Consider the following 13,689-nt stretch of genomic DNA (forward strand, 5'->3'; position numbering starts at 1 on the left):
TCTACAGACATCATTCTTACATTTTAGGTACTAAAACTGTAAAACAATTTTCACTAAATGTGAGCACTAATCTATATCCTTGTCAGACAAATAATCTCTTAACTGGAGACTTTATTAAGCATTCCAATTATTGATTTGTAATGCACGACAACATACAGTACTGACAATTAACATATTGACAATTGCTGTTTCGAAATTGCCCCTGGACACTCCTGTATGTCACTGACGTTCCCTGAAATGGGACTGGCATCCTGTCCCATTCCTTACGCTTCCCATACCAGGGAAAAGAGCATTTCTGATAATGGATGGATGAGTTATGAGCTGTTATCTGTATCACCTCTCGCTTTTCAACCGTCAGTCTCCTAAAGAATCACAGTTATCATGCAGACACGGCCATAGCAAATTGTAAATTGACATGCAAACCTTTACTTCTAGCACTAAACCACAGTTTTATTCCAGGGTTTAAAATCTGCTAGTATTCATATCAAGTTCAGATTAAAACTGAAACAATTTTTAAATTTATTTTTGCAATTGGAAAATATCAAAATTAATGCCAAGAAAATGACCTATATTTAAATATTTTACAAATATAATTCTAGTTTCACATAGGGGATAAATTATCGATGTGCAAGAAGCTAGGGTTTCTAATGTTCTTAAATTATGATGAATACACAGTAGTCTATGTGATGGCTTTTCTTAGATTATGTTAATTATGGATGAGGCCTAGTAGTAATGTTTTAAAGGAAAACACATCTTTAAGAGAGTAATAATCTTAAAAAAAACTAAAATTATAAACCATTTTGGTTTTACTTGGTAATTTATGGAAACATTATAATGATTCCAAAAGACAGAAGAAAAGGAACAATGTATATTTAGTCAATCGGGAGAAGAAAGCTGCATAATTATGGTGGCACTATAGACTTAGCATGACAACAGTATAAAAACCTGAAGATTTACTACAATGGAGTACAACAAAAACTATGTTTCAAATAAATCAAACCTGTTCAAAGACAAACCAGATAAAGATGCCACGCAAAACAACCACATAGTATAACCACCTATGTGAATGTTCCCTATGTCTTCTAATAGTTTGGAAGAAAATGTGTTTCCACAGGTGTTAATGGAGGGATTGCATCCAAGAAACTAATCTTAATAGTGAAATTTAATATCATCGTTAATTTAAAAATTTTAGCTTCTCAGCAGTGACAATTAATCTGGAGAACTGCTGGTGAGCATAGTTTTACATCCTAGTGTTTACAGTTGATTGTGAAACACAGGGATGGGGAAGACACCACTGGGAATGTCTCAGTGTTCTGTGTTGGCAGATTAAGGATGAAAGAACTATCTGTGGATGTGAAAATACAACAATACCATGCAATTCAACCAGGAAGTCATGTTTTGAAAAGAGCTTAATGTTCTGATGTGACCATGATCCCAAATACTGAAAATATAGATGAATAAGGCATGTTGAAATAATAGATTGTAGCAACCCAAACACCTGTAGTGCAGCATACCTTCTGTACAAACTGTACTCACAATGTTAACCTGGACCAATGAGCTGTGCAGCAGCAGTGCTATAACCACTATGCCACGACTATGCCTGTAGCTTTACATTATAGTGTACTGTATATGGAACAACAAATTGCTTCTGGCAGATATATTTTCCTTTGAGAGTGATTTAGGAAGTATGATCACTAATATGGAACAAGTAATAGGTTTATTCCATGCTGAAAAAAAGAAGACGTTCAGGTGCGTGAAGAACACCTAAAGAACAACCCACACCTGAAGAAGGCTCCACGGCCGAAACGTTGTGTTCTCTTTCTTCTTTTTTTCAGCATGGAATAAACCTATTACTTGTTCCTTTGCAGCCTACACATGCTGATGCAGCTACCCACCTGATCACTAATATACTGTCCAACCACAACTAAAACACCAAAAATAAGGTTATTACATATATAGTACACTCAAATATGCTCTTAAAACACCACACTTCATACTTTCAATGTGATTAATACATACACAAAACACTACAATCTAAATACAGGCCTATATGTCTGAAGAGTCGCAACTCATCAGCATCTATGTGGCAGACCTGAAACATGGCAGGACTAAAAGACAATTATATACAAATATTTAACCAGATAAGTAAATTGAGAACAATTTCTCATTTAAAATACTATTACCATTTTGTACAAAATTAATATTTTTTATTCTGTGAATGTCACACAATGAATCACTTTAGTACCTTATTTGTGATTTCCTCTTCTTGTAAATTTTCCTTCTCATTTTTCCATAATGCCATTAATTTCTCAATCTGATTGCCATATTCCACCTGTTACATTAAAGAATAATAATTACAAATCACTTGAACATAAGTGAATCTGTTTCAAAGTTCTACATCACATTTTCAGATTCATATTCCCGAAGGATATTTAAGTCTTTTGACATTTCAAAATAGTGTATTTTCAATTAAGCTACAAAGAAGGAAACTATGTCACAACTGTGAAGCAAAACAAATCAAGGCATAGCAAACCTTTATAATGTTTTCTTGAGAATGTGAGACTTACATATCTTAAGAGACCATTTAACCTTAGTATATTCTGCAAATGAATGTACAAGACAATGACAGTTCACTGCATCCTGCAAGCAAACATAATTCATATTTTAATCATTAAGCCCACGTATTGTATGGATGTCTAAATTATTTAAACACTCTGTAGAATGGTTCTGTAAACAATAGGTTATTTATGTAATGGGTGTAATTTTAAAGAAGTTTTTAATCAGGAATGTAGCAATATAAAATAACAGAGTATTTATCATATTTATTCAGTAATAATTCTATTTTTATCTGTTCTACCATTATTAAAATGGGCCATTGGTCACAGAGATTAAGTGAAGTCAACAAAGATGTTTTTATTCCCAATGTTAAACACTTCATTCTAATGCTAATATAACAGCATTACTTCTAATTAATCAATTAAATGTTTTGCCAGAAGGAGTTTTTGCTAATCCTTAATCCTAACAAATAGTAAAATAAAAATAACAGGGTTAAGGGGCAGTCAGATTTATACCAATATCTGAAACGTTTTTGTCTTAGACGATACTCTTTTGTCATTGCTTGCTTTAAGCAGTTATTTCATTATTTCTATCAGATTCCTTCTTCATACATATCTGTTTGCTTTCCCTAAAAATAATATTATGCAGTATTTTTAATTACCTTGAATAAGAAAATAAGTTTTAAATTAAATTTCTTCCTGAAAAGAAGAATTTTCAGATTCAAGATATATATTGTACCAGCTGTTATTAAAAATACAGGCCTACACTACAGAATGTATATTATTAAAAGTACAAACACATAGGTTACATGCATTCTTATATAATTAGATTTTACAGTAGTTATCCTGAAATTAAGAATTTAACTATATTTTCTATTTTTCAAATTCAGTATGTCTACTTTGTAGACCTTTGCCTCTCACTGTTCAACAAATAACAAATAAAATACTAGAACCTAGACATACTGTGACTTATCACTTGAGAAAAACAAAACATGTAAACTGTTAAAAAAATCATTATGAAAAAAAAACTGATGTACCACAGAGCAACTCCTTTGGGAAGAAAGAACATCAGCTCTGTAGCACTTCAATGTGATGTTTCAATATTAGGCAATTAATTTGGAAGGACATAATTAACTAGTTTTGTTAATTTGATATTAAGATTTGGAGCACTGCAATTCATTTTTAAGTGATAATCTGACTCATTTGCCGGATATGATAAGCGTATCAATCATTTTCCTACCTTTGTGTTTTTTATTTGCTGTTGTTGACTAAGTTAATTACATATTTGCCTACAGTAATTGTCATCTAGAGCAGAAAATATTCAAGTTTATTTCCTTCAAAAATTAATTCAACAGCCTGAAGACTTAAAATTGCTAAAATACTCTGTATTACTTTTACATCCTCATGCATTTCTGTTTATTAGCGTTTTAAATGAATAATAAGGCCCAAATATTTTGTGACCCATACCTTCAATAATATTCCAGGTGCATATCAGATTAATAGATATCAATAAAGATAATTTCTCATCTTGCTAGGAAGGTAAGCAAGACAAAATATTTACAGAAGTTTACGTAGACCTACAGTATATCTCTTAATTCTTCTGCAGTGCCCATTTTCAAATTTACTTACAAAATCTGTACATCGTTGCTAAAAAAGAATAGAACAGTGAGCACTTCCAATATATGCATCATATTATATTCTATTTAAAAGGACAAGAAAAGGTCAAGCTTTGCATTCCTCTTGATTGCACAGAGAACACTAGTTTAGTACTGTCACACAAAGCATTCCCACAAAGCCAACAAACCCAAATACAACTTCTTTATAACCAAGACTTTGTATATGTTTACATTAAATTTCTGTTTGCAGTCCATAATTTCAGGAATGTATATTTATTGAGTCAACATCTAATGACATGATCTTTTAAAAACGTTAATAAACATCACTGTCCTGTTCAAAATATTTACGCAAAAGGAAACAAGGAATTATTTAATGTTACCAAGGTTTTGCAGAAATGTTTTCTCTGCTGTTCAAGCCACATGTAATAGCCACAGATATGTGTACATTTTTCAGCTTCTGTGTAACACAATAGCAAATGCTGAATTGGAAATCAGTTTTCAAGCTCACACATTTGGTCAAGAAGGAGAACAAATCAACTTCATTAATTCTGGAAGGACATTATGATGAAAATAGTGTGCAGAGTGTTAGTCAAAACACTACAAAGTCGATAGTATCCAGAAAGAAACCCCAGCCATTTCTTTGCCACCTCCATTAAACTTGAAGCAGCATAAATATAAAATCCCACCAAACAGTTTACAATAAGTCTTTGTGGTATGTTTGCCCAAGAAAAAATGTTTATAATGGTTCTAAAGTTTGCAATGAAACTATATAATTTTACAGATTCCAAGAGTTTAAAAATGGCAGATCAAACAGAAACATTCCCATTGGTAGATTAGAGATGAGGTGTTTTGAAAGCACTTGTGTGCCTAACTGTCAGTGACATTATGATATAACTTGCACTTTTATAGAAATCACAAAAAATGAGGACTTTTTTTCTAAAAATAAAAAATGAACCATCACAAAGGCAGAAGCAGAACTATTTATCAATAATATACAGTAAACACCACTAGCAAAATCTATATAAACATAAGATTCATCACATTTAAGCACTAAATGAAAGATTATGTTACTCAGATCAGCACCTGTTGACAACTCACATGACTGAAATTTAAAAATTCTATTCTTCAATGTCCAACATACAGGAAAACGTTTGGTACACAAACCTTCAATGGAGCTCATCCACTTTGAAGTTGTAAGCTATTCTTTATTGTAAATCAGATTTGTCAATTATTTTTATTGCACCCACCTGATCGTGGAATAAGCAATTGCGTGTGTTTTGTGTTGTGGCTCATAACTACAAAGGCTGTGATCACACAAGGGGAAGAAGGAGGCAGTATAGGGAGTGTCCTTAAAAAGTAGGCAGAAATGTAACAGGGGATCCGAGTCCATTCCTCTTTTAACACAGACAACACAGCCCTGTACAGCAGGTTCTGCACCATGTCATGTCCCTCACTGACAGCACTGCATGCCTGCAAGTAACGAGCACACCACAGGGGTCGCTGCACTGTTGAAACACAAGATCGCCTCCCTCAGGCGACTGAGCGCCTTTCCCGTTTGAGCCTCTGGGGAGGCCTCTGAAGTTGCATTCTTACAACTCCAAGATGTCGTGCGGTGGATATTTAAAAACAATCATCTTGTTTTTAATCTTGGGGTTTGGCTGGATTGAAATTTCAATCTATCCACAATCAGAAAACCAGAGAGAACATGCAAATTCCACACAGAAGGCACTCTAATCCACAATCGAACCCAGGACCCAAGAGGTATGAGGTCTAAGAGCTAACCGCTACACTGCCATGGCCCATAGGCATTTATACATCAAAAATGCGACATATTCCCACTATAAAGATGAAGATCTACTCTAAAATGTAGATGTTCTGTTTCATTTTCCACAACATAAGACCTGGGTCCCACTGTAGATGAAATGAAAATGTTAAACCAAAACATAAAATAAAATTGTTTGCAATGTACATACTGAAGAAGGATTAAATTCTCCAATCTACATGCATTAAATGCATTACCTTTTTCTGATATAATGTGCTGTAGTCAGGAACCAGACGCTTTAGATGCAATTCAATATGCTGAAAGTCTTTCAGAAACTGGAGGTTTCTAATCTTAGCTTGTTTTTCTCTTTCACAGATCTCCTTCAGATAGCAGCGCAATTTTGTATTTTTTATCTGGGATCTGAAAAGAAAAGTTAAAAATATTGTAAAGGTATCCCACTAATTAAAGGTGTCTCCTAAAATAATACAATGCATCTTAAGATTATACTGTCATATTTACATTTAAATAGTACATTGCAAAGGATAACAAGATCATTGTTTCCCAAACATTTTGATAACATGGCATTCTATTTTCTTTTGATCAGCAAGCCAATCGCTTCATAATCACTTCATCCATTATCTCTCCTGTTATATGTGTTTGTTTACACCACAGATTAAAATGCATCTCATTTTAAAACAAAGGCTTTGGAGTACTCATTCCAAGTGCAATCATATCAACATTTAATGGGATGCAAACAGCATTTCCAAAAGTTACTGCTCCAATTGTTTTAAAACAAAAGTTGCATAGGTTAAGTGTCATCACAACAACATATGGACACTTTGTTCTGGGGAAAAATGGAGGAGCAAGTGGTGTTGGTGCCTGCTGTGTGGCATATTTATTACACTGGAAACAGAATATCACCCACAGCTTGAAAAATGTGATTTAATTCAACCACAGAAGAAATTAGCTTTATCCTGCACAGGCACTAATACACATGCAATTTATTTAATTAATTCTGCATAATATGTTCATTAGTTATGAAAATAGCTAAACTTGGGCAGTTTTAATATATAATGGTCTCATAGCACAGCAAGAAGGAATGTTTCTGGGTCTAGCTTGTCCTGCACCTTTTAAATATTAACTAAAATAAAGCTCTAAAGCTCTACACTCTTTACTATATATGTGGTCAGAAAGAAGATAGTTAAATGTATGGAATTACACTAAAAAAGGAATACAAACGATATGAGGGGAAAGTCAGTCTCAATTTTACTTTTTTAAACTTGTTACAAAAAGATTGACAGAGATAAAGTTAAAATACATTTTAAACGTAATAAATATACAGTGAAAAATACTTCACTATTACAATACTGTAATCACCAGATTACAATGAGTAAACAACTGTTCCCACATTTTTGTTTTTTTTAAAAGCTCGACAAACCCAAAGTCACATATAGATGAAGAAAACTGCTTTGCATACTCACATTCTGTCAGACCTGCAGTGAGTGAACAGCTCTCTTTCCAACTCCAATCTCTTTTTCTCACTGTCAAGGAAGAAATCACAAGAGATAAAGCCAAATCTTCTTACTTAAGTGTTTTTTTTATAAAAAAAAAGCTTTAGCATCCAAAGCAAATTAAAATTGAGCACTGTATATTCGAAAAGGTGAACTTTTCCCTCTACTGAAAATGAAAACTCGTGATATGACAATCTGCACATTTGTCTCTTAAGTTTAAAATGTTTGCTTTGACGGACTGAAGTCACTTAAGTTTGTTTATCTTGGTCTTCGGGATAGTCAGTTGAAGCATATCGCTTATTACCATTCTCATTCTGACACCCAAGAGGTCTAAATTAAACTGCACCTTACGGGAATTACAATTCTGTATGCAATATACTTTCATGGACTGCATGCTTCCCAAGAAGAACTATACAGCAGTAACGTTAAACTGTCTCCTTCATCCGCAAACAGACGCCTGCCTCCCTATCTACAGTATATATTAGACAACAGCATATGTCCTTTCGCTCGATGTGCACCTTAGTGCATCTGGATGTCTAATTTCCAGGAATGTTACAACTAACAGAGATAATTTTACTACCCATAGTATAATTTACTGTACTAGTAAAAATCAATGAGTCTGAAGAAAAGTTGAGTCCTGCTATCGTTACATTTTAATTTCATATCGCATCCAGACGAATCGGTTTTTACAACCTTGTAGACTTTCCAATATGATACAAGGAAACAACATATAAAGAAATCCCTTTACAAACGTTGCTGCCCACAAGAGATCGTACTTTCAACTACTGCAGCGATGTAAAAAAACTATTACCGGGGTTTCACACTAGCACAGCGACTAGATCCCCCCCACCCTCGTAAAACAATGTGTCTTCAAAATGTCTGGTAGGACGCGAATTTTTTTCTTGTTAAAGTTAAAGTTTAAACGGCGTTACACGCTCGATAATGCGCAGTTTTCCGAACCCCCCCCAAAAAAAATAAATCCGTTGAAGAAACGAGCAGGACCGGAAACCACTTCAATCCAGTCCGAGGTCCCTGCTTCGGCCTGTTCGGTTCGTCGGGGAAAGAAGAAAATGGATTTATGCGCCGTGTTACTCGGAAATAATAAGCTCCGCCGCCCGGGCTCACCTTTCGTGCAGATTCCGCTGAAGGGCTCCGGTTCTCTCCAGGTACTGTTTCTCGGAAAGAGCCATGCTGCCGACTGTGGCTCGCCGAAGCCGAGCTCGGCGGCGCAGCGCTGTCTTGTTTACCCCGGTTGTCAGAGCACCGACAGTAAACACTCGAGCCATGAGGGAGCTTGAGCCAGCCAGCTGGAGCTGCGTGGCCTTGCCTGGGCTGAAAGAGGTGTTGCTCACCTTGTTTCACAAAAGCTGTTGCTCCCATCTTTCAAGTAATTCACCCGGTGCTGTGCGTTCGATTTTTTTAAAACTAGAAATACATTATTAAGAGTCCTGAAACGCCAACGTATCTTTTTTTTTTTATGTGAGAAATAAATGTCACGTTTTGAACTGGATACCATTATCTTTCTTTACAAAATGTTGTAAAAATAGAAAGACAAATTGTGAAGCTTGGGGAACTGTACTGGATAATATCTTACAAATGGCAGAGATGAACAATGAAGCAACAGAACCCAATTTAAAGGTTTGTAAAGGATGTTAATGGAAAAATAGATCTACTTATTTTTCTGTACCTCTTACCTGATATTTTACCAACATAACTTTGCCAGTACTTAAAGTAATTAATTACCTATAAGTAGAAATAAAGCCTAAGTATTATATACATTCTATGCAGTTTTATAAGTTTATGTAAATATAATATGTAATATATAATTGTAGTTTGTCATTGTTTGGAGCACACTGTATTCTGGGGTATCCCACATGTCTGAAATTAGAAATTTGGTATGTAAAGGAACAAGTAAAGGTTTATTCCATGCTGAAAAGAAAAGACACACAACATTTTGGCTGTGGAGCCTTCTTCAGGTGTCACAGTGCAGACTTCATGGTTCTGTCAATGATGACAAATTATTTAGGTTCTCAAGGCAGCAAAGCAGATCCAAATCATGATACTCCCACCATCATCCTTAACAGTTGGGATGAGGTTCCTCTGTTGGAAGACATTTGGTTTTCACCACACAAAACATTTTTCCTTGTGGCCTGCTATTTGAGACAGGTGGCAATATTCTTTACAGAAGGCAATGGTGTCTTCCTGGCTATCCCTCCACTCCCATTCAGTGTTTTCCTGAAGGTTGAGGCATGAACAGTGACCCTTGCCACAACAAAAGAGGCCTGCAGATCATAAGACTTACTCTGGGTTGTTTGTGACTTCCTGGATGATGTTCCAGGTTGCTCTCAGGGAGATCTGGACTTTGAAAAGTTTCCATCTGTAGACTGACAGTGGATGGATAGAGCCCAAAAAGTGTAGAAATAGTTTTGTAACCATCTGCAGATTGATGAACACAAACAACTCTTTTCGGAGGAAACTTTGAAATTTTGCTTGATCATCTGCAACAGAGCCGCAAAGGTTCGTACCATTATACAGGACACGGTGGCCCAGACTCAGGCCTTGTTACTTTTTACCTAATTATTTAACCACCTGATTCTAAAGGCGGCATCACACTACAGGACTCGACATGACAGAGCATGCCAAATTTAATGACTGCAGTTTCTGAATCTCGCTGCCTTTTCTGTCCTGGAGGGTGTCAAATTATACGACGAGGAATCGCAGGGGGTGACTAATTACACGATTCCCTCACGACTTTTCATCACGGTTCCAAATCTCATATTGCGCCACGAAAGTACTGCGAGGTCGCCTCATTTTGGCAGCCAGTCAGTTTGATTTTGTCGTAGTGAGTCTCAGAGAGTAGTGGGGCTGTTAAGAGCGCTATGACTGAGTCGCTGGGGTGTCACACTACACAACTGACGGTAACTGACGGTAAATGAAGGCTACGAAAATCCTAGTAAAGGTTGTATAGTGTGACAGCGGCATAAGTAACCCCTTAAATGTGATAAAGCACACTAGGGGTTCACATTATACTTTCATATAACAGTATGTTTTTTTTTACTTCATACAGCATTGCATCTAAAAAAAAAATGAATTGCTACACAAAAATATATTGGGGGTTCATAGGCTTTTTCTCTGCACTGCAGGTCTTTTAAGAAAATTGTAGACAGTTTAGCAGGTCTCTAATGGATTTAGCCAATTTCTTTACAGACATGAGAAGACATACAGTATATTGCCCATTGTGGAGCCTGTTCAACTGAGTGAGAAGGCCAAAATAAGCAGATCTAAAGTTAATACCTGAGCTGCACTTCTGCAGTTAACCCTTAAAATAATATAAAACTAGTTGATTTATATGTGAGTTTCTTTGAAGTCTCTAAATGTTTATAGCAAGCTAGTGCAATGTACAGAGGACAGGAGTTATGCAGAGTCCTTTTCATTATGTTTCTGATTTTTCTTATTTCTTTATGTTTTTCAGAGTGGCATTAACCTCTGCTTGTACATTTAGTTTGGTACACAGTTGCATTCTGACTGACTAGAATGAACCCCAGTGAGTAAGGTATTAGAGTTATCTAATCTCAATTAAATAAAGGCACATATCAGTATTTCAGTGTCAGTCAGGCAGAGCAAGGGTCTTACCCAAGCAATATTATGTAGCGTAAGAAAGATATTTCTAATATGCACTTCAAATGTGGGACCAATTTTTCTAAATTCAAAGGCTTGATTCAGGCACCAACAGCACTGAAGTCAGCAACTTTGCAAAGCTGATGTTGAGAGTCTGTGAGCATAACTCTGTCTTGCCACCATTTAGCTTAAGAATGTTCTGTTGCATCCATATTTTAATGTCAGGCGGCCACCTGTAAAGTATAGAAACTACAACAAATGCATCGAATGTTGTGAGATCGCATGATCTCAGTGTCTTCAGTATAGCAGGGGCACCAAGTAGACCAAGAGACAACATAAAATGTGCCATTACTAAATAATAAAGGTCCCAGCACAGAACCCTATGAATCATCCTGAATAAGTGGGACAACATCAAATTTGAAATGGCCAGGATTTACAAATTGGCCCCTGTTAGTCAAATATGAGCCAAAGCAATGAAGGAAAGTCACAGTAATCCCTAGGTAATTTTTCTTGCAAGCCAGTAGGATGCTGTGATTGACAGTATCAAAAACTGCACTTAAATCCATAAGAAGAAGGATATTAAGTGACCCAGAGTCAGAAGCCATCATACAAATCATTAACTACCTTAACAAGAATCTGTTTCACTGCTGTGTCTCTGTCTGATATGCTAGTTGATAATGCTATGTCACTAGTATTATCATAGTAATTTCTGTAGTTTCAACATCACACTTTCCTTTTAAATGGCAAAACAGAAGTATACTTTCACCAACATGAAAGGGTTGAAGATGAGCAGTGTACAATCTATCACTGTATATCTCTCTCAGGCCAGTTGGTCCTGGTATTGAAAGGAGGAAACGTAGAGGAACTAAGTCCTGCTAAGGTAAGCAAGCCATAAATAAAATAATTCTCAAATTATTAATTTCAGATTCTTAATAATTTGATTACTTTTCCTCTCCAAACTAATGTATGGGGCCACACTGGAAATGATAGTACCATAAATCTACAGGGAACAGTACTGTCAAAAGTGTATTTATGGTAATTAAAGTGATGTGCCAGAGACCAATGACAATGCGTCAGTTATAATTCATCAAAGGAGGTGAATGGAATCTGTCGTACATGAAAAATAAGGAGTACAGTGATTGAAGTGCTTGCAGAATACAGTAAGTCATGTGATTAACAAAACAGGCTGGTTATGTACAATGTCCGCTTTGAGCTGAGCATATATTATACCAAGTAAGATGAAGTGTCATGTGTACCTAAAGCTTACAAACAAAAACACTTTCTCTCTCAACCAGGAAGAAGGAACGACACAGTAATGGATCACTTGAGTAACAGACTTGATTTCTGTCAGCGCAACTGCTGCAGCTCTGCTCTGCCCCTGTCTGCTCACGGGCTCAGAGCCACGTCTTAGACAACAATGAACTCCACTACATTCCAAGACCTGTCTAGGTTTCTAGAAATAAACTAAATACTACTGATCCCTGTGACATCCGCTTATCTACGAGAGAAATTGTTCCTAGATGCTATGATTCAACAATTAGAGAACATCTTCAGAGACTAAGAAGAAGGCTGTGTAAAAAAATAGAGAACATAAGGGAAAGGAAAGGGTGACAAGGATATTCACGTTGTTTTGCTGCGTCTCTGGGACATTTTAAGACCCTACAGGCCTTGATCATGAAGACCGTAACAACATGAAATAACATAAAAATCAGCCGAATGACCATAACCACGTCATGTGTGGAAACTCCTGTTCATTACTGAAGACAGTTCATGGCAAACATCTTGGCAACTGAGTTTCACAATGATTATTTTTATGGGCTAGGCAGTATCTAACAACAGAAGAAAGGTTATGATCAAAAGGAGGTGGCAAGAAAAATAATCTGGTCTAGTGTTTAACTTGCTGTTTTTTGTTTTTCTTTGAGACGTGATTGAAGACAATGTCTTTGGAGGTGTGAGTGTAGGCTATTAAAGTGGTACTGTTTCTCATTTAACACAAAGGCTCCAGTGTTAGGTTATGAAGTCTGCCTAGCTTGTCATCAACACTTTGACAAAATGCTCAAGGGAAGTTTACTTGTACCCCTGCAAGCCCATCCAAAGTTTGCAATTTTCCAAAGATAACATAAGCTGGATAGTGCATGATTAGTTTTTTTTTCCCTGAGTCCAACATTGACAGACATTGACCAACTCCTGAGTATGTTGACCAATGTTTATGGTACCAATAAGGGTCCTTTGTGCTAGGTTAGTTTAGGTTTGGTGCATGAATAAGGTTAGGTTACTTAAAGTGACCTAACGTTGACAATTCAAGCTCATTTGGTTGCTACAATAGAAGCAAAATGATTCAAGGAACTCATACAGACATTTTTTGAATGAAGCCAAGGTCACCAGGTAACAGCATGGCTGGGTAACTTGTTTTATACTGTTAAAGCCCTTTAGGTAAAGAAGTGCCTCCTGTTCTCAGTTTTAAATGCACTTCCACACATTATAAGTCTGTTTTGAGTACTTGATTTTGGCCTCTTTGTAGTCATTTCGTAGTAGCTTGATTTTGTTTAGACCAAATAATGAAATTAATGAAGGGAACACAATTATACACAATATTCTTACTATAACATTGTACAATTGTAATATAA

General features: G+C 36.0%; 1 protein-coding gene across 1 annotated transcript in view; it reads right to left on the reverse strand.

Moving 5' to 3' along the window:
* The window catches only part of kiz (kizuna centrosomal protein), a 49,615-nt gene extending 40,885 nt beyond the window's left edge, over nt 1-8,730 (reverse strand). Inside the window, exons 1-4 of the mRNA XM_088906482.1 lie at nt 8,570-8,730; nt 7,415-7,474; nt 6,191-6,353; nt 2,246-2,332 (exon numbers count right to left, since the gene is read on the reverse strand). Of these exons, the coding sequence (XP_088762608.1) occupies nt 2,246-2,332; nt 6,191-6,353; nt 7,415-7,474; nt 8,570-8,730 (471 nt within the window). The remainder of the gene's footprint in view (nt 1-2,245; nt 2,333-6,190; nt 6,354-7,414; nt 7,475-8,569) is intronic.
* Between the last annotated feature and the right edge of the window lie 4,959 nt (nt 8,731-13,689).

This window comes from Atractosteus spatula, chromosome 2 (assembly GCF_055471065.1).
Source record: "Atractosteus spatula isolate fAtrSpa1 chromosome 2, fAtrSpa1.hap1, whole genome shotgun sequence".
Classification (NCBI taxonomy): Eukaryota; Metazoa; Chordata; class Actinopteri; order Semionotiformes; family Lepisosteidae; genus Atractosteus; species Atractosteus spatula.